The sequence below is a fragment of the Cololabis saira genome, chromosome 13 (assembly GCF_033807715.1).
Source record: "Cololabis saira isolate AMF1-May2022 chromosome 13, fColSai1.1, whole genome shotgun sequence".
Taxonomy (NCBI): domain Eukaryota; kingdom Metazoa; phylum Chordata; class Actinopteri; order Beloniformes; family Belonidae; genus Cololabis; species Cololabis saira.
Genome location: NC_084599.1, coordinates 34,516,163 through 34,538,400, shown reverse-complemented (window position 1 = coordinate 34,538,400; position 22,238 = coordinate 34,516,163). Strand labels below are relative to the sequence as shown.

At 39.2% G+C, this 22,238-nt stretch overlaps 1 protein-coding gene across 2 annotated transcripts in view; it reads left to right on the top strand.

Annotated features, from left to right (window-relative positions):
* The first annotated feature begins 10,282 nt into the window (after positions 1-10,282).
* sgip1a (SH3GL interacting endocytic adaptor 1a) overlaps positions 10,283-22,238 on the top strand; it is a 74,645-nt gene continuing 62,689 nt past the window's right edge. The window contains exons 1-2 of one of the 2 annotated variants that reach the window (XM_061738740.1): positions 10,283-10,553; positions 11,296-11,340. In XM_061738740.1, the coding sequence (XP_061594724.1) occupies positions 11,331-11,340 (10 nt within the window). In that variant the 5' untranslated portion in view covers positions 10,283-10,553; positions 11,296-11,330. Of the gene's footprint in view, positions 10,554-10,941; positions 11,341-22,238 lie in introns of those variants that run through there. The other variant, XM_061738741.1, reaches the window with a different exon arrangement.

Here is a 22,238-nt window from a genome sequence, read left to right as displayed (position 1 = left end):
GCTGATTGTATAGCAAGTTTGGTCTGTGTTTATTCAGGCCTTGGCCTTGTGTGGAAATGGTAATTGGCGTGAGTAAGAGGGACATATTGGACTTGTGCTGACATCCTGGAGACCATTAGCGAGACCACAGAGCAGACCGTCATAGTATCAGAGAGATGAGCTCATCTTTTCCACCGCCAGCTCTCAGGCTGCAGGGGATTTCATGGCGGCCGTCAAACGGAGGCCTCCTCCGGATGGGTTTTGGGACAGTCAAAAAGTAGTTTAATTTAATTATTATTTTTTTTTTTATACTAATGCTACAGGGAAAGGAGGATGTGAGAAGTATATAATTTAGTGTGGTAGTTTAACTCAACTGAATCTTTTATTTTATGTTTTCTTGTTGGCTAACACATACAGTTGTGTGAAACAGTGTTTGCCCCCTTCCTGATATCTTATTTTTTTTACATGTTTGTCGCACTTACATGTTTCAGATCATCAGACAAATTTAAATATTAGACACGATAACACAAGTAAACACAAAATGCAGTTTTTAAATGAAGGTTTTTATTATTAAGGGGAAAGAAAAATCCAAACCTACATGGCCCTGTGTGAAAAAGTGATTGCCCTCCCCCTGTTAAAACATAAATTAACTGTGGTTTATCACATCTTTGGAAAGCTAAGTTCAATTTCTCTAGCCACACCCAGGTCTGATTACTGCCACACCTCTCAATCAAAAAATCACTTAAATAGGACCTGCCTGACAAAGTGAAGTAGACCAAAAGATCCTCAAAAGCTAGACATAATGCTAGAAGATTTCAAAAGCTAGAAATCAGGAAGGGGGCAAACACTTTTTCACACAACTGTACATGTACAGTTGCTATTGAAACTTCTTGCAATTGAAACTTAACCCACATTTGTCCCAACAAATATGTTAAATTTGCATCCAAATAGTTACCCCAGCTGCTTCAGATCCAACAAGACAAAGTTACCTACAGTATGAGTTGGCAGTCGGCCTCCTAAGCATCATCAAGTAATCAGGAGATGGATGCTAATTAGAAAGGGCAGCAAGTGCGGTAATGACTGAGAAGAATGTCTGACCGGCTATACCGACAGAATGACAGCACCTTGTGTGGCTGGATGGCACGTAGGCACACAACATGGCCCCCTGCCATCGCCCCGCCTCACGGCCCGCATGCCTTTCCCTGCTACTGAGTGGAATGTTGTTATGGTTTGACTGCACTCACTGGTGCTTAATCGGTGGGTGAGTGTTTGTCTGTGTAGGTTTAATGACTGCAGCCCAATCATCGTCCCTCATCAGGGCACTTTGGCTGTGGGAAGAGATGGCGCTGGGTGGGGGTTTGCAGGGATGTTTCTTTAGTAGCGCGCAGGAAATGACAAGAGGTCTTGAGGACATGAGACGTGACCGTTTCAACATATTCTCTGGGAAATCCAAGTGTAGAGATGACATTTATCAAGAGGCATCTGATCTTTGAAACATCTTGTCTTTAACAATTGACTTCCCTCAGGTGTGTCCCAGAATGGACAAAAAGCTATGGGTGTGGTGTCGACTTCAGTTGGTAGAGTTTAAAAAAAAAAAAAATAATCATTTCATGAAATCAGGTTGAATTTAAGACTTAGATTCAAAAATATGAAAAGTTTAAGTTTTATTGGCACAGACTAGAGAGAAACATGTTCACATAGTACATAGCTACAGTATAAGTTGACGTTGTGTGAATCAGGTCTTTGGAGAAGTTATTGAAAGCTTATAGAGAGAGCCTGGATACGTACAATTACATACAGTTACAGTATACTTATAATAACACAACAAAAACACATCATACATCGTTCCAGATCTGTGGAACGAAGTCTTCTTTTTTTTGCCATAGATAAGATGTTTTTTTTCTGGTAGGTATGCTGTGGAACAGATTGAAACCTGCTCAGTCAGTCTATTATTTGTTTTGTTTACAATTTGGTACATTGTGCATGCTGGTTTTGGTACACATTTAATTCTGTTAGCCGAAGGATACCAAAGCTCTTATGATCTTCTTGAAGCAAAAAAAAAACAAACGAGAAATAATATTTATTCTGATAAAGCTGAAATATCGTCATTGTGGCTGATAAATTCATATTAAAAAACAAATGATGAGACAGGGAGTGAAAAAGAAAATCCTGAGTGTTGCCATTGTATGAGTCGTCCACTAGAGGGCAGTCTGCAACTACTTCTTGGCAACACATTTGGAACTCAAATTTAACATAAACTGAAGTTTAAGGTAATTTGTTTTTCGAACGGATATCTTATTGGATTTCAACATCAGCAAATACCAGTATTAGTTTAAAAATGCCGATATTGGTTGGGCTCTAGTGTTGGATAGGTGTGAATTAATCTGATGAGCTTGTAGATGTGGATCCCTCTTTCAGATTGCTTGTTTCACTTCATTAGATGGTCATCATGTGCATATTGATCTGTTCTTTTTTCTGCTCTTTCTAGCCCTGTTCTTTTGGTTAATTATTGCCCCCAATACAGGTGTTTACAGAGAGAAACCTATTTAATTGGTGTAATTTTCTTTTTTACATATTTAAGAACTGAATTTTGTTATTTATTTGAGCAATTGATTGTCATGTCTTTATCATGTACTATTATATTTGTGTTTTACTGACCGAATACTTTGATACCAATTATTGCAATGAATAAATTAATAATAACAATAATGATGATGATAAAAAGAACAGGTACAATTTTGTAAAATGTAGTTTCATTTCATGTGAAAAAAATTCAAGTTGGATCTGGAGCAGAATGGATAAATCACCACATTATGAATTAAAGGACCGGCAAAGACATCTCCATGCATCACCTGTCATCCCTGTGGACCTTTACTTGCCAGGATAAAAGAAAATGTACTAAATCTAAATTTCCCTTTTTAAATGTTCTTATACCGTGTCAGAGATGGCCCAGTTGAATTAGTCTGGTTTTGCGGCTGGCAAAGACATTTTAAGGCCTCCAAGTAGAAACTCATCTCTGAATAGTAGGAAGCTAAGAGCAACACTGCACCCTGCAGGCAAAAGCCATGAGCAAAGGTTGATAGAAAGTAGGTCAGGGGGTGTTAGATGGAGAGCTTGTGATGGTGGGTGGAGGCAAATGCAGAAAGATAAAAACATACAAAGTAGACTGTGAAAGATGAGCAGAAAGAGAGATGAGATAGAATCAGAAATACATATTTTTCTTTTATGTTATTGATTTTAAATAATAATGCTGACTTTAAACAAATTTAAGTGTTATTTATAAAGAAAATAAAATCTACTTAACCAAAATTATTCTTTCTTATACTCTAATGGAAATTATTTGTGCTTTTTGTGACAACTATTGTTTGTGACACTGCAGATATTAAGCTTATACTTTAATAGTAAACCATCAACAAACAAACAAAAAAACACCATTGTTGCGTTCAGTGTCCTGCCCAAGGACATTTCCACACCTGACAGGGCTACGGATTCATCCTCCAGCCTTCCAGTTAACCCAGTTAACCATCTCTACTGTTGGACACTATTAAGATTTTTTAAATTCTGAGGACATAAACAGTGATTATTAAAGGAGCTTGAGGCAGGATTTTTGAAAAAAATTCGTATACGTTTTAAGTTTTCTAGTAATAATGTCAGATGAAGCGTTCCAAACCAAAAAGAATGAGCCCTCTAGCGTATCTCTCCGTTGCCTTGAACAGGCTGTGTGCTGCAAAATGTGCTGCAATTGTGACCGGAATTTCCCGCGCTGTCCTGCGGATGTGACGTCACATGACGCTGCATGCGTGTTCTCCCCGTTCTCACGTGCCGGCTTCGCTGTTGGCTGCAGTACCCCCGACGGCCGTCGTGGTGAAGGGTGGCGCTAGAGAGTCTCATTTCTTAAAAGGAGCCTCATGCTCCTTTAAGAGTTTAGTACAGTCTTCAGTCAATGCCACAGAGTTTGATTAGGGAGTATGATTCAGAACATGCATCAAAATGCGGACTGACCTTCAGTGCCTGACAAGTCAAGACGCCTAGCCTATTGTCCAACAAGTCCTCGTACTAGTCTCCACAAGTTGCACGTTTGCCTTCACCAGTGCACTTGAGGTTATTTACCGGTATATCCTGCCTGAGGCTGGAGGGCACACGCGCTCCTATGTGTCTGTTAGCTTCATAGTTCTTCATGAAAACTCATCCTGGTCTCCCTCTTTTCTTTTCTACTAAACAATTCTATCTGTTTTTTCTCTTATCATCTTTCTCTTACCCTCCATGTGACTGAAGTGAGTGCAGAGGATCTACAGAGAGAGCTGGAGATGGATAAAGACTGGTCCCAAGACTTGTTTGACATCTTTGCAGGTACAGTAAGTTTAATAACTTTGGTGATTTGTTTATGTTCTGACTTGTCTTAGTCAAAGTGTGTTCTTTGGCATGTCAGTAAAAGGAAAGAGAGAATCGATTTGGAAAAAAAAAAAAAAATCAACTTTAGTGTTTAGTCATTCAGAAAGAGAGAGCGACAGAGCTAAATAGATGCTAAATTCTGGTGCCATTTACACACAATGTTCCTACTGTAGTTCCTACTCTTTATTGCTTTCTCCAAGTGTAATATTTAACTTATAAAGCTCTTCAAGATTCCTAAGGCTTTTTCTACCAAAGCTGCTCCAGTGCTAGGTAGGAACCAGGTAGAACTGGTTTTTCACTTTTCAACTGTCTGTTGCAAAGAAAGCATTGGTGCTACATTGGCACCAAAACTTTGCCAGGATGGATGCAAAAATCTGTTGAGTCAGGTGCGACGGATGGGATTATGTACCAAAAAACTGTCACCCAGTGGGCCGGTATGCACGGCTATGCAGTACCGACACTTTTAACCCCCCCACAGTGTACCGGGACTATTCCTGGCTTTCCTCAATAGTCAGAACCCTCCTCTGACCTCCACACTTTACAGCTAGTTTTTTTGTCCTTAAAAAAATAAACATCTACCATGCGAAATAAGTTTTTGTTTTGACGCAAACCGCTTGCTGTCCACGTCATGCCGCACTTCAGGTTGTGTACATGTTCAAGTGGACGTACTGTAGGTCTGTCGGGTGAGAGGAAAAGTGGAGGGGAAACAGTCACTGCTGTGCTGTTGACTTGGGACAATTTGGTTTTCAACATGTTTATGCAGAGACTTTGTGATGCTGCTCAATTATTGAGTTTTTGAAGACATATTTACAGGTAAAACGTTAAATGATATTAATGAAGTAGCATGAGTTTGCACAGGCCAGGCCCCAATACTGAAAATAAATGCATTTTTACAGAAGGAAACAGTCATATTTCTTCACCTCTTTATGTTTCTGAGATGCTTTTATTTGATATCTTTATTTTTTCAATGATAATTTCCATGCCATGTTAACACCATGAAGGGTAAAGTTTATAAAGGTGGCTCCATGACACTTTGATTTGATTTAGAGCTGTCTTTGTTAGAGTTGTCCCGATCCGATCACGTGATCGGAAATCGGGGCCGATCACGTGATTGCAGACTCGATCCGGACTCGGACGTTATGAGCCGATCAGGAATCGGATATATATATATCAGGGTTTCCGTTGTCCGGTAATTGCCGGACTTTGTCCGGTAAAATATGCCGAAGTCCGGTATTTTATAATCTCTCCGGTCAAAATGTCCGGTGAAAATACTCACTGGCGCCGACATCCACGTGTGCGTTGATTTATGGTTCCGCGTCGCACCGACGCAGAGTCTACAGCGTAGGGTTCGCGGCGACGCGCACCCTACGCCAGACCCTACGGCGTAGGCTCTGCGTTGGTGTGACGCAGAACCATAATTCCGGCTTAAAAGTAAACAACATGCGCCCAAGTACCCGTGCATGACAGGCAGACACACACGGGGAGAAGAGACAATTTCTTTAATTTTTTTTTTTTTTTAAACTTTATCCTTATGAACGCAATTGTTATATACGGTAGTCCAACTTTCCTTATTTTAATCAGAACACTTTCTTTTTTCCTCTTCGGCGTGGAGTAGTGGGCTTGGAGCGGCAGCCATCGGTTAGTTTTTTCTTTTTAGATCCGAGGCTTTGCGTAGATGGTGGCTTCCGCAACTTTCAGGCGCTTTTTCTGCGCAAGCAAGCTTTATAGATGAGGCCCCAGGACTGAAGCATAATACATCCATGGACTGAAGCGGAGCTGCGGCGCCGGCATTATGGTTCCGCGTCGCGGAAGGCTCTGCGTTGGTGTGACGCGGGACCATAAATCAACGCACACGTGGAGTAGTGGGCTCGGAGCGGCAGCCATACACCGCATGCGCGCAGAGCACGCCTGTTTTGTTTTGAAGCTGAAGCAGCCCTATGCTAAAAAAAAAAAAGAAAAAGAAAATAAAATTTTTTTATACTGACTTAAGAATGTTCAAGCTGCCCACCTCCTATGTGCTCAGTTTACAGTACACATGTTAAAATATAATAAAAGGGTCATCCTGCATAATTTTCTTTTCTCTATTTCATTTTTTATTGTTTTATAAAAGTATCGGATCGGGACTCGGTATCGGCAAGTCCTCAAAATCAAAGGACTCGGACTCGGACTCGGGGGCAAAAAAACCTGATCGGGACATCCCTAGTCTTTGTTCTTTTTCATGTTTGTACAGTAAAGCGGTATATGGACAGACATACTGTATACATATCCCTCATGTTTTTGTCCAATATTTGTATGATAAACACCACTGGTCATCATTGTTGAATCACATCTATGTTGAAGAACTGAGTGAAAGGAATTGACAAAGATCTGCCACTGAAACGAATCAGAAGTCGCCCTATGAGGAGACCATCTCCTAGGACTTGTGGTTAGATGGTTCCTGGCTCGACTCCAGATAGGCTTGCATGGGTTTTCTCCAGTTAGTCCGGCTTCCTCCCACAATCCATGAACATATGTGCTAGGCTGATTAATGATTCTTAATTGCTCACGGAAGTGTGTGAGTGTGTGTGGATGCTTGTCTGTATGCGGTCCTGGTGCACTGGCAACCTGTGCAGGGCAAACCCCTGTCTCTTGGGCTGGGATAGGCACCAGCAGACACCCATGACTAGATTAAGCAGGTATACAAAATGGATGGATAGTGTTGGTGCATAAATAACATTCATAGTGGCTGCTTCAAACTGAATTTAGGAACAGTATTTGCATCTTCTTTCACATAAATTGTTGGATATTTACATGACACATAATTGTGTTTATCAATCCCAATCAAACAGCAGGAATAATATCTTTGAACGTTGTGTGATGTTACATAAAGTGGCACTCACACCAGCTGTTTCATCAATAAATGCTGCTGTCATGTCTGTAGTGTTGCTCAGAAATACCAGTCAGCATTTGGAAAAGCTGGTCGACATAGCAACGAATGTTACAAACACGAAAAGTATTTTACAACAACCTTTTATAAGTACTTTTGGCAATATTAAAACTTTTATTTTTGGCAGAAAACACTGTTATCTGTGCCTTGTTATGAAGTGAGATACTGCTGAAATTCACTCGAGGAAGTTTCAACATTGAGACAGATGTAATGACATCTAATGTGTTGACATGTCTCTATAATGGCTCTTTGTGTATTAAAATGTAAACCAGTTCATACAATGTTCTGAAGTGGAACCTGCTAAGAACTGGTACCAGCAACAGCCCAGTAACAGGGTTCAAACTTGTTTATTTAACTGTCAATTTTCATGCATTTTTGTTTTTACCCGGTGGTAAGGAAGAGGGTTTTTACCTTTACATTTGCTTCTAGTATAGCGACCTAAAATAAAGTGAGATAACACATACATAACAAAACATACCAAAGTGTACATACACAATATTAACAACCCTAAACCTTTGCAAACACTTTCATCATGCGTTGCAAAAACAAGCAGAATGGGACGGACATGCCAAGGCAAAGTGAAGCCATGACATTTTTGTTTATTTTTAATATTGCAATAGGTTGATTGACTTCTGACAAGTATCTAATGTTTATATAAAAATGAAATGTGGAGATCTTTATTTAGCCAGAAATGTCAAGTTAAATAAAATGGCCACACATTTATATTCTTCTTTGCAGTAGATGATAAAATGTGCATGGACACTAGATGGCAGTGCAGGAGGCAATTTCTTTCTTTTCTTCTGCAAAGATGTTCAGCAGGGAGACTGCAAGAGGAAAGGTGGAGAAAAATGGAGAGAGAGGAGAAGAAAGTGGGAATGGTAATTGGATATAGTGCAAAAAAAAACAACAAAACTAAATATAAGTAGAAAAGAAAACAGGATGGGGAGGGAACAAGCAGTGAGGAGGATGACAAAGTTAGAAGGATGTGAATTAAAACTGGGGCAGGATTGGAAGGGCCTCTTTGGACTCATTCGTTAATATAGAGAAGCTGCTTAAAGAAAGGCAGAAAGATTAAAGGAGGGAAGTGACAGAATCTACAACATGAAGAGAGCTTGAAAAATACCTCAGTGAGAGCAAAAACGAAGAATAAAAGAAAATCTGCAAACATGAAAGAGGAATAAATCATCTATGTGAGAGGAAAATAGAGATTTGGGGGGGCGGGGGGGCGTCTAGTTTCACGTGGCCTTAAGCATGACTTCGAGGTTTGAGTCACATGGCCTTTTCTGTTTCCAGCATGAGGAAGAGATTGCTAGTTCAATAAAACGTATAAATGTATGTCCTTCTGAAGGAAATCTGTAGCAATGAAATGTTATTTCTTAACTAAGCAGCATGTAAAGAGCCAATCCTCATACGCACGGACATGTAAACATCTGTCGACTTTGGCTGTTCCCTTCAGGGGTTGCCACGGAGAATCATCTGCCTCCATCTAACCTCCTCTGCATCCTCTTCTCTCACAACAGCTGACTTCATGTCCTCTTCACGTCCCTTCTTCAAAGTTGACTTTAAATGAAACCTATTTAAACCTTCTCTTTTCTATTAAACCTTTTATTATTAGGCAAGGTAAATTATTAGCTAATATTGATTATTAGCATGACCCCCCCCCAAGTATCATTTAGCTTTATTTTTTATGATGAAGTAGGCTGTCCTTGAGCCGGAATAATTGCGGTTTGATTTCCACCACATGTCAAATTATTCAGACCTTTATTAACGTACAACATGTAATTTTTTTTACATCTGGCATTAAAGCATGTTCCCAAGTCTGTCTCGAGCAATAAGATCTTATCTTCCCACACTATATGCAAATAAATATGCATCTCCAATTAGCTTTCAAACACCAATTTTCTTTTTTCCATGTTTGCCAAATGAAATGGCTTCATTTGGTTTAACTCCCGAGACGTGTGTGTGTGTGTGTGTGTGTGTGTGTGTGTGTGTGTGTGTGTGTGTGTGTGTGTGTGTGTGTGTGTGTGTGTGTGTGTGTGTGTGTGTGTGTGTGTGTGTGTGTGTGTGTGTGTGTGTGTGTGTGTGTGTGTGTGTGTGTGTGTGTGTGTGTGTGTGTGTGTGTGTGTGTGTGTGTGTGTGTGTGTGTGTGTGTGTGTGTGTGTGTGAGTGATGTATGTGTATATATAGAAATGAAATGGGGGGGGGGGCGAAGAACTTCCATCACAAACTTTTATTTCAGACTTTATTCAACAAACGGTATTTACTGTACAATACAAATCTGGGTGTTTACAGGAAAAGATAGCTTAAAACAGAAAGAGGAAACTGACTGGCAAAGGGCTTTATTGTAGTAATTTGTGCACAAATGAGTCATCTCTTATGATGATAGTTTGTTAAGCGATCCCTGTATTTGTCTTAGGATTCACACCCACATATTTTTACCAATATTTTCATCAGGGTGTGATTGTTGAGACGAATCTCTACATACTACACGTGGTGTGTGTATGTGTATAAAACATGTTGTATTTTATGACTCATATACAGTTTAATACTAAATATTACTGTACGATTAGAAATGTATCTTACTAACAGTATAATATATTCAAAATGCAAGGTGCTTGTTGTATCTGCTGCATGATATTTATTCTGTCAGTCACTTCACTTTTTCTGTGCGTGTATTTTTCTTCCTAAATGTTAATATGCTTTGCATTTTTAGTTCTAGTTCCCACGTTGACGCAGATATCCTGCCTGTTTCTACCCGCTCCTTGAAAATTAATCCTTTCACACACGAACACAAGCACACACCACGTTCCGGAGGTTGTTCTGTCATCAGCCCTTCCTGCTTGTTGGCTGCAGCTGTAGCCTGCGTTGCCTTGACGTCACGCCGACTGATCCTAGTCCTGGTGCAGTTGGTGAGCACAGGGACAGAAAAAGGGCTGCTGAGTGAAACAGGCTGTCAGTGAGAGGGTAAGGTAGGAGGGACCCGGGGGGGGAGGGAGGGAGGAGAGTGGAGTGTGAAACCACACCGATATTCCATAGATGGGTGGGACACAGCGTCAGGCACACACCAGCAGCTGCTACAGAAACTGAACAGGGCAGTGCAAGGCAAAGATTTCATGGAGATTTTATGGAGTATTTGTGTGTGTGTGGGTTCTCTCAACATGGGATGTCACGTGAAACACAGTTTCTCATTATTCTCTCTGTGACAAAATAATGTTACTCACCGCTTGGCAGAATCAGCTCACTGCACTGACATAAGGTAGGGTGAAGGGGAGGGGTGTGTGTGTCTGTTTACTACATTTGTGTGTGATTACTCTGTACATGTGTGTTGGCTTTTTCAGTGTGTCGTCCTGCATGTGTGGACATGTATGCGTTTTTAGCGTCTGCTCGCAGTTATTTGTCAGAGCCAGATAGTAATGTAGCGTCCTCTTTGCACATAGTGTCAGGAGATTTAAGCTGTAAACCATGTGACTCCGCAGAGAGCTGTGGGGATTGGCTGAGGCCGTCTGTGACCTCAGCACACTGCCTCTGTCCCTCCTCAACACTGCCACCCCCCCACCCCCCTTGCAAACACACACTCACACACACAAAATCCTCCCTCTTGGTTTCTCTGCCTCCCTCCCTTCCCTCACCCTACCCTAGCTCTCTCATTTATTTATTTTTTTTATCCTTCACTTGGATTTTTGTCTTCCTCTCAGCATCCTCAGCTGTGTGTAGGTTAGAGCTGCAGTAACAGCAGCAGTAGCAGCATCCATGACTTAAGCCTGAGCTTTGATCGACAGCTAGCCTGGCCCTTGCCCCTCCTCTCTCCTCTCTTTTTATCCCTGTCTTCCTACTGGGCTAGTTGACAGGCGACGTCTGGGGGTGTAGGAGGCTCATAGTTAGCCAGGGCGTTAGCCACAACCACACAGCTGCTCTCCTGCCCATCACTTATACTGTATATCTGTAACCGGGGGCCGCTTCTCTTCTCCCCCTCCCTACACTTCCCGATTTCATTTTAGGCTCTTTGGAAATAAAGGAATGCAAATCTGCAACCATGATGGAAGGTAAGCTTTAATTCATTTTTTATTATTATTTCCCTTTTTACACCTATTTATTAACGTAACCCTTCTCCGTGTTCTTGTGCTGCAGTGTTGTCTCTGCTGGCAAGTGTGAATGTTTGTGTGTGTGTGTGTGTGTGTTTGGGAGGGTGAAATGCCATAAGCAGAGCTGCTATTTTGAGTGCATGCATTTCAGTGACTTGGATGTTATTCTTAGGAGAGGCCACAGCCACTGAACGTCTAACACAGAGGCACAATGGCGAGGCTAATTGAAGCATGCACCTTTGTGTGTGTGTGCGTGCGCATATGTCTGTGTACCCCCCCCACCCACCCCCTTTTTTCCCGCTTCCCATCGTGAAGGATTATTTGGATTTATTGTGCAGTAGGGCTTATGTGCCCAGCTGGCTCACTTGTATAAATTCTCTTTGTATTATGTGCAGGGAAACGCATGTTCACAGTGTTGTATGACTCTGCTGTGTGCTCACACCAGGATGGTATTGAGCCCGGCGTTCTCATGGGGATTGCGCTTATAGATCGTACATAGGATCATTTCCTGATGAAAGTCGACCTCCGTTTAATTTTGTATTTTGAAAACAGTCATTAAGAGAATAAACGACTGTTTTCATATCTTCATGTCTCTTTAATTGATGACATCATCAGAGGCAAGCCGGTGATATAGGGATGAATCCCTACGGCTTTGCAGCTGTCATATAAAACCTGCAGTCCAGCTGGTTCATATTTATTTTGTTAACTTGTCTTGTGTATTTTTAAAGACGTATATTTGAAGTTATTTATGTCAAGAGAATAAACTGAATATGTGAAGATTTTGATCATCCTTGTATTATGTAAGATCTCATGGTCAATCATTTGAGGCCGTAAATGCTGAAAAATCTTAGTCATACACTCCCATATGCATCTCGTTACGTGAAAATCATCATGATTGTTTAGCATCTGTCCATCAGTGAATTTTTTGTATGTTAGATGTTCAAGTCTGTTTATTCAGGTTCACTTAGGATGCGACTTCTTCTGTCAAAGAAAAATCATGTTAGCATGTAGCCCGGTTGTTGGAAACCTGTGTGGGGGGAAATGACTGGATGTCATTCCTTCCTGCTATGTGTTCAGTATGTCTAGCCTGGCCTATTGAGAAGGTCCGTTTTTCTAATCATTATAACTTTATTTTCAGAAGGGTTGATTTTCAGGCCATGTTTTGTCTTAAGGTGCCATTTTTAAGTTTAGATAACTGGCATTGAAGATGTGTGAGATTAACTAACATCCTCAATTGGCTCAGTGTTTTGACCGTATAGCATTTCAAGACCTCATTATTAATATTTATACAGTATGAGACCATGATTCGGGCAGTTCAAAATGGTCATTGCTGTGTATTTTATTACTTTAAGCTCCGAGGTAACTCAGTGTATTAGCTGATTCAATAGCCTTGGTTTTTCTTCACTGTCTACATTATGTATTTTCAGGCAGTCAGTAAAAAGAGAAAAAGTTGTTCTGGTAGGATTAAGCGGGTTGTAATTGTCAGCAGAAGTACTAATTATTTCACATCATTCTGCAACTATGAGGTCCTCATGGGATTCAGATTTTTATTATCACCATGATTGCACAGTTTCTGTCTTGAGTTGTGTTTATACCACAGAAACGTTTCATTAAAATCCAATAAGCTCAGCTTTCTTGTGTGGGTGTAGAGGCACAACAACATATTCTTTTGAATACCTGTTTGTGTATTAATTTAAGTAACAGTTGTAAGAAAAAAAATAAAAGGTGTGACACTTGCAAAGTGTTTTCTGTTTTCTAGCATGGCTAGTAAAGGCTTAGCATGGAGTGTGTGAGGGCAGGATTACATTCAGGTGTTAAAATTGGAGGCTAATCCTTGTCAGCTCTGCTTTTTAAAGCCCGATGCCATGGCCAGCATGACTGTCCTTCAGGAACTCACAGGACTGAAGATGTTAGATGCTTACTTGATTGTATTTCAGGGCAAAATGGTGGACAATGCCAACGGTAACAACAGCCAGTCCTCTTCCTCTGACCACAATGCTAGGTTCAGGATTATGTTGGGCTCCTGTAGCAACAGAAAATCAAGTGAACTGTATGTGAAAAATGTGAGGCTCATTATGGGTTGATTGTTTTCGACATTTCAAGTTTTTTTGGCTTTTCAGCTCGAAGGTTGTTGAAGTATTAAAAAAACATCAGGATTATTTTGGTGAACAATAGCGTCGTGGTCATTGAAAGCGACTACCCACTGACTTTCAAAGAATTTTGCGTTTGCCGAACTCATAATAAAAATTATGAAATTCATACGATGCAAATTGAATAAAAACTAGAACTCCTCAAAATCGTTTAAGCATTTCAAACCAGAAACATCAGTTTGTCCTCTATCGACTTTATGTTGCGTACAAAAAGCAGAATGGGATCACCCACCTACGTATAAGTGGAGTCTGCTTAAAGTGTGCTAACCATTACAAGATAGAATACTCCATGAAGCAAAATTATTGTTTTTTTTTTCTCTTTTACATTATTTTTGTTAAACACTGAAATCACAATCAAAATTCAACACAGCCCTAAATTAGGCACCGTTTTAGAATAACTTGCCAATGCCTTATTTATTGTCATACTGAGCACAGCACACAGGTCGATTACTTTTGTTACAGAAATTGTTTTTAATTTACGAAATAGGTCTTTTTACTGTAGTACTATTTGAAATGAGAAATTCCACATAAATGATGTCTTATTTTCAAATCATTGGCTGCTGTCCTTACTCAACTTTGACCGTCAACGCAGGTCTTTGTATCAGCTGCTGAGTCACAGCTGAGTTCTGCCTACTGGCCCTTGCTGAGATTCTGCAGATGAGGCACATAGCTCTACTTTACAATTTACAATTTTCTTTTCTGTAAATGACCTCCAGCACTATATTACCTTATTTCTGCTAGTTTAGTAGCATATGTTACCTTACCATATCATAATCACTGTTATAAAATTATAAAGGACCTGGATTGGTCCGTGTCATTTTTGGAGGATAGTATTGTCAGTAAATGTCATTTTAGGGATCAAATCCTTTGTTGTTGTTTTTTTCATAATAATAATAATTCTTCATGTTCAGTTCAAGCGGGAAGAACGCTAACAATTTTGCTTTTTCGTTATTGAATTCATATCCTTTTTACTTTGTGTGGCTATTCTTCTTGAGCCAACGTGAAGTGACAACTTCCTTTTGTATATGTAACATTAATATTGTGACTATTCTGACATGTTCTCATTTTGATATCTGCATACTTCCTCTTTTCTAAAGACAAAAACAAAATATCACATTTCTAGATTGTTTGATGATCATGTTTATGTTTCAATTGGAGAAGGCTTTTAAATTCTAGTGTCATTTCCTGCTGCACCATCAAAAGCAAAGAGTTAATTAAAACTGTAGTTTCAACACTGATAAGGCTCTAACAAGAACTAAAACAATTTGTATAGCTTGGTGATGGGATCAGAATGTTATTTCCTAAAAATAGTGTGCCTTGCAGTAACCATATGCTGGGTTTTAGACTAAGAGTCTTTTTAATCTCAGTTACTATCACTTGGAATTAGACTGTCTGGCTCAAACTTAGAATAAATCTTTGACTAGAACGTTAGCGTAAAGCGCCATATGGTGGAGTTCTGGGGTCGATTTCAAAGATTTTTCTTAAATGTCTGACTTGTTTTTGCATGAACCTAACTAGTTTTATGGGTTTTTTTTGTTTGTTTTAATCATCAAGTTTTATATAGTGAAGTTTTGAGTAGTTGTGGGTTGTTTCATAAAATACAACTTTAATTAAATCATATTCATCTAAACATGAATATCTTCCTGAAAGATATATGTATCGTGAAAACATCATGGCATTGTATATTATTTTATTTAGCACATGGACATCACGTTAACTTAAGCCCATCTATTGTTTTGTACAATACATCTATGTATTCTATTGTAAGTCAAAGATGCTTGTATCACTTGTTTTTCAAACAAGGGGCATCCTTTACGATTTTAAAAATAAAGCTTGCTAGCTGCTGAATTGCAAATAGAAAAAAGCGTTTTCTTAGATGGCTACTTCAAGCTTCCATTCAAAAAGACGTGTTAAAATGCAGCAGATTACAGCAGACATAAATGACTACTAAAATATGTTTTTTGGTCTCTTGTACAGCTAAATTGTGCCTTTTGTAAACAGTTCTTTTGGCAGCAAGATCCCTGAATGCTTAACTTCCGAATGGTAACCCACAAGTGACACTGTTTTACCACTTGTTAACAGAGTGTAGTTTAAAAAAGGCCATATTTTCACATGACAGCAGGTTCAGATTAACTTTATGAAACGTCTGTAATATTGATATTACATGTTCATGCAAAGGTATGTTAAAATGTATATATTTCTTAGTGTGTTTTGGGATTGAAAAATTGGATTGTGTTCAAAATAAACCCATATTTATCATGTATAGTGCACTATATTTACTGTCAACCATTATTTGAGGATTCAATCTCTTGTTTCGCAAATGAATCTCCTATAAAGTACCCACAGAATCCTACAGGAGTATGTAAAAGCAGCGTTTGTGGCATTTGAGCAACTTGTGGTAAAAGCCCTCCATTGCAGTGTGTCACCTTGCATCTGATGTGGATTTGTCATTGCTCCAAAGATATAACTTGTGTGCTGATGCAAGTGGAAAAAGTTGTCTGTAGCCCAAGAGAATTTTAGTGCTCTTACAAAACGGGGATGACATGCCAGCAGTGAGTGTGACATTAATTTTACATCCCAGTCCTCCTTCAACATTATTGTAGTTTCTCAGATTCAAACTGTAAACATAATATGTGTATACATGGATATACATATTGCCCACTATTTTACTGTAACCTTTGTACATATTTTCACTACTTTTGCTAAAGGCCTTTTATGAATACAGATTTTAATTATTTTCACTTTTTGTATATTCTTATAGCTTTTTGTTTTTATTTGCTTGGAGTGTTTTTATTGCGTGGCTTGATGCAGGATTTTCATTGCTCAGTATAATGCCGTGTTACTACTGTTTGCATAACAATAAACCTTTTGAATCTTGAATTTAAAATCACAGTTATAAAAACATTAATAGCATCTGTACTAAGGCTTTTAGTAGGAAAATCCTGCACTGCTGTGCACAATATTCTCCCGTTAATATACCTTTTAGCAGTTCAAAGGATGGGAAACTGGTAGCTTGGTCCAGACATCAGTCCTGCAGTATCTCTGTGAGTCACTGGCCTCCTAATAATAACATAATTGTGTTCACGGATGTTCATGTGATGTTAGACAGTGCTGGTATGAAATACTAAAACATGCACGTCCTTGCAGAAGAGGAAGAGGTTGAGTATGTTACATTAGAGTCGTGCAGTTGTGGCTGTGCTTGACAGTAAATTTGAAACGAGCTCAAATAAACTTTCCCGCAACAAAGATGGGAAGATTCCGAGATTCTTGGAGAGGAGGGCGTGAAACAACAATAAATCACAATAATCTGCTTGTTCTTGCATGGACTACACTTATTCATAGTCCGCACAAAGTCCTCACTACAATCCCCCCAAATTCTCTTCTTGATGATTTAAATGGAATGAAACTTTACTTTATTCATCCCAAATGATGCTGTTTACATTATGATTGGAGAATAAATAAAGGAATAGAAAAATAAACAAGTCTGTCGTTACACACACATTCTTATGTAATAATGCCCAAGAACCAGCGCTAAATAAACGGGCATGTTTGTGTAATCTGATGGCGGCTGTAGATAAAGTTTTCTCTCAGCATAACCACAGTGTTTCCTTGATTGGTAAATCAAATTCAGCGTGGAAAACGGTTTTGTCAGAGGATTCACTTTGAGAAAAACATCATGCTCTAAAGACACGAACTCTGCACATAATTTGGCAAGCAATATTCTGGGAATAAGTCATGTCCATGCAGTCATTGTTTACTCCCCAGTGGTGCTGCACTGCTTTACTTAAATACTGCTTTACTGATCTGACAGCGCTGTGTGTGGCAGGGCCCTCTGTCATTTGACTGTCAGAACAGTTTCAGTCAAACATGTTCAGTCTAATTTGGGTGACTTCAGTTTTTAGTTTGTTATTTTTTTGGGAGGGGGAGGACATAACTGTGATGTCATCACTGTGATGGCATGGTGGGTGCACTTGTATTAATATAGTTAATGACAAGAAAGCAACAAAAGGAGGACCTGTTGGATACAGTACATCAACAAACGGAGAAACTTCTCCCTTATAACTTACATCTGAGGAAAGCATGGAAGTCCTACTTTTCTGACATCATCACCAAAAACAGTCATAATACCCGGGAGCCTTATTTGCTGCAGTTGACAGGCCAACAAACCCTCCTGTGTCAGCGGCAGCTGAACTTCAGTCCAGCGTGGCCTGCAATGACTTTGCCAAATACTTCACTGACAAAATCCAAAATATTAGACAAGCAGTTGGTACAGCAGCTTCAGGATATGTACCGATTCCACCGAAAACCGGTTCAAACACCACGACACAGTTTCATCCCATTAACAGCAAAGACCTGGAGGACATCTTACGTCAGCTGAATTCCTCCTCTTGCTGTTTAGACATCCTGCCAACAAGTCTGTTCATAAAGGACTCAAATATTTGGAGTCAGACCTGTTACAGGTTGTGAACTCGTCTTTAATATCAGGTGTGTTCCCAGAACCGCTGAAAACCTCTGCTGAAAAAGGACAATCCTGACAGGATACAAATGAACGACTACAGGCCAATCTTATATCTTCCATTTTTTTTAAGATAATTGAAAGTGTTTTTTCAACAGCTAAACTACTTATCTCCAAAACATTGCTCTGATGCCTTCCAGTCATGTTTTAGACAGCACCACAACACTGAGATTGCTCCGACCAAAGTGTTTATTGACATGTGCCTGAATACAGACGGTGGAAACATGTTGGTCTTAGTTTTACGGATCTCAGTGCTGCATTTGATACAGTTGACCACAATATATTCCTCAAACAACTGGAGAGTACTAAACTGGTTTACACGAGCAGACACGAATCACATGTTCCCCATGGTTCCCTCCTGGGACCTCTTCTGTTTAACATCCACATGCTCCCACTGGCACAGATTACAAAGAAGAACAAAATAAGCTACCATAGCTATGCAGATAACATGCATATATATATTACATTGTCACCAGGATACAGAGGCCCTGTACAGGCTCTTGGTAAATGTATTGAGGAGACTAATGACTGGATGTGCCACAACTTTCTCCAGCTAAACAAAAACAAACCTGAAGCAATTGTCTTTGGATCCAAAGAGAAACGATTACAGGTCACCACAGAGCTTCAATCTATAAAAACCACCAACCAGGCTAGAAAATCTAACCTCCATAACAGAGGACAGACTTAAAAGTTCTAATGCTGGTCTATAAAGCTCTTGAATGATTTAGGACCAAAATACGTCTGTGACCTCTTGACCCAGTGTAAACCTTCCAGACCCCTCAGGTCATCTGGGTGCAGTTTTATATCAGTTCCAGAGTCAAACCCAGGCATGGAAAAGCTGTGTTCAGCTTCCATGCTCCACATGTCTGAAACAAACTCCCATTCAGCTTCAGATTAGCTGAAACATTTTATTTAAATCCAGGTTGAAGACTCACCTGGTCTCAGCTGCATTTGAATGAAGCTCCAAATCTGCAGTTGCTTTTAAGGTAGAGTTTTAGCTTTTTTTGCTTAAATTTAGAATCATGTTTTTTATGTGATGTTTTAGTGTCTATGTCAGGGGTCGGCAACCCGCGGCTCTAGAGCCGCATGCGGCTCTAGAGCCGCGGGTTGCCGACCTAGTGGCTCCTGGAGCTTTTTCAAACATGTTTGACCTTTTTTTTTCCTTTTTTTTTGTCTTTTTGTCTTTTTTTTTTTCCTTTTTTTCTTCACTTTTTTTCCTTTTTTCTTCTTCTTTTTTCTCGAAATTTTGACTTTTTTTCTTGACATTCTGATTTTTTTTTTCTCGATATTTCAACTTTTTTCTTGAAATTTTGACTTTTCTCGACATTTCGACTTTTTTCTCGACATTTCGACTTTTTTCTCGAGATTGTACTTCAACATTAATCTCGACATTTCGACTTTTTTTATCGAAATTTCGACTTTTCTTGACATTTCACATTTTTTCGCGTCATTTCAACTTTTTCTTGACATTTCAACTTTTTCTCAACATTTCGACTTTTTTCACCAAATTTTGACTTTTTTCTCAACATTTACGCCTTTTTTCTCAAGATTTCGACTTTTTTCTCGACATTTCCGTCTTTTTTCTCGACATTTCAACCTTTTTCTCAAAATTTTGACTTTTTTCATGAAATTTTGACTTTTTTCTCGACATTTCCGCCTTTTTTCTCGAAATTTTGGCTTTTTTCTCGACATTTCGACTTTTTTCTCAAAGTGCATAATGAAAATAAATCTCCCCCAGTTCTAACTAATATAGAAACATGCAGCATGTGTTGCCTTCATTCTAAGGCTGATACAAGACTTTTCATTTTTTGCGGCTCCAGACATATTTGTTTTTTGTGTTTTTGGTCCAATATGGCTCTTTCATTATGTTGGGTTGCCGACCCCTGGTCTATGTAAAGCACTTTAATCACCTTGTTGTTGAATTGTACTATACAGACTTGCCTTGTCTATTAGAAGGCAGGCCAAGCTGGACTTGTATTTCAGATATTTAACAACCTATTTTATCCTAATAGTGGAAGTCCTCATTCATAACTAAGATAATTGATGCTGACTTTGTATAAAAGGTTAAACTGAGACAACGACTCTCCTCTGATCTAAACAATATAAATTACAGTATCTTTGCCATTTCTCCCTCAGACCCAACGTACACTGATGCAATCCAGCTCACAGAGCGATGCACACAGTACCCGGCTAGAGGAAAGACAGAAACACAGAAAGAAGGTGCCAGAACAACAAGCTAGGAGGCATGGGGAGTATCTTATACAGACATTCACAGGAGTTAGTAGCGAGGCAAAGTGAGAACTTGTAAGGCTGGAGGAGGAGACTGAGTGATTTAAAAATGTCCAAATGGTAAGGACGTGAGAGTACAAGGGATGCATGAAGAGCAGCAGTGCGTGTCAGAGCCCCGGGGGGAGAGAGCCAGTGAGGACAGCATAATCATCCTGAAAGGCCTGCATTTTGTTGAGTCATTTCCTTTTTTTGCCTAATGTTTGAGGCATTTTTCAAATCTGATCAGTGTTGTGAATGAACTTGAAATGAAATGTGAAATGGATGTCCCAAACCTCGTCATTTCATTTAGTTTTTTTTTTTTATCAAACTTATTTATGCATTTGTTTGTTTTAAAATGGCATCTTTAAGCACATCTTATATTTCCCCGTCATCACTCCACTCAACAAGTAGGATTGTTGGGCAAATGTTACACTACCTCCTTGCTTCTGTTATTTCCTTACTTTTCTGGAAAAACTTCCTTGACTGCATCTTATTCCACTGACATGTCGTTTTTTTTTCTTTTCTTGCACCGACTTTCTAATGATCAGAAGACTGAATAGGCATGGCAACAGGAAAGGCCGCAGGGATGTTGGCTTTATTTGGAAATTTAATATTGATGTGTTTCTCTACATAATGTATTCATATCCCAAGCTGACTCTTAGCGTTTGGCTCCATCTCTTAATTGTACGTAATTAATTAACATCATGAAATTACATTGTGGTTAGACTGAATGAAATTGTCTAGTTTATGAGGCAAACTGAAGTGCTCAGTATTTATTTTTATTTTTATTTTTATTTTTAGTGTAAGCACTTACTTTCAGCTTTTATCATCTCTATAGTTTTAGTTCTTTTTATTTCTACAAGCAGTTTTAAAATAAACTTTGATGTGTGTGAATATTACAAGGGGCTAATTAAAGGAATATTGACATTACACGAAACAAGATATTGAGACTCCTCATATGTCGAATACATTGATAATGGGTCTAATCAATAGATAATAGGTCTAATAAATCTGACATGTTTATGGATGTGTCTGGGTTGAATGTTCACGTGTGTTTGTACTGTATAGCTACAGCCACACTGTCCAAACAGATGTCACTTTCAATCAGCTGCGGATGTACTGGCACAGTGATGCAAAAACAGAGCTACAGGAAGAGATTAGCAGCGTTTAGTTTGATACCGGCCGGGTCAAGAGATGTAGTGATGAGAAGGTTTGGGACCGGAGAGACGGATGTAGGAAATGAAAGTGCGAATACTGTAATTCAGGAAGAAGAGATTGATATGGTTTTAAGAAATGTCTTTAATTTTCAAGTTTTTTAGGGAACAGATGTACAAGAAACTATTGCTTTTGTAGTCTCAGTTTCACGCCTGCGTAAAAACATAGTGTTACGATAAAACATTTTAAATTCATACTTTTCAGTGTTTTATCCAAGTGGCGCTCTCCATTTATCATTATTCCACTAACTGAGCAGGAGGTTAACAATTATACAGTTTTTTTTATGTAGAAAAGGTTAAGTTGCAGTAGATAATTACTGTTGTTACATTTTTAATGAAAACCTGTTCATCCCAGGTGTTATTAGCAATTCTCCAGCAATCTTGGTTGTTTGGGATCAGGGCAGTTAGTTTATGTTCAACACAAGTGGAAATGGCAGTGATTGGCAGGGGTACCAGAACTATTTCACAAGACAGAGATTTATTGAAGTGAATGGTTAATCAGGGTAGAGTCCCTTGTCTTGGCACAGAGAATAATTTTATAACATTATTATCCTTTGCAAAAATACACCAGAGCTTCCGATGCCTCTGAGTGAAGATATATCTCTTGTCTTATCAGTATGTTGTGAAGGAGGTGTCTGTCTCCTATGTTGAGCAGGTCGTTCAGCATTCTTTGATGAAGAGGGCCGGCTCTGTGCACTTGAGCCTCTGGAA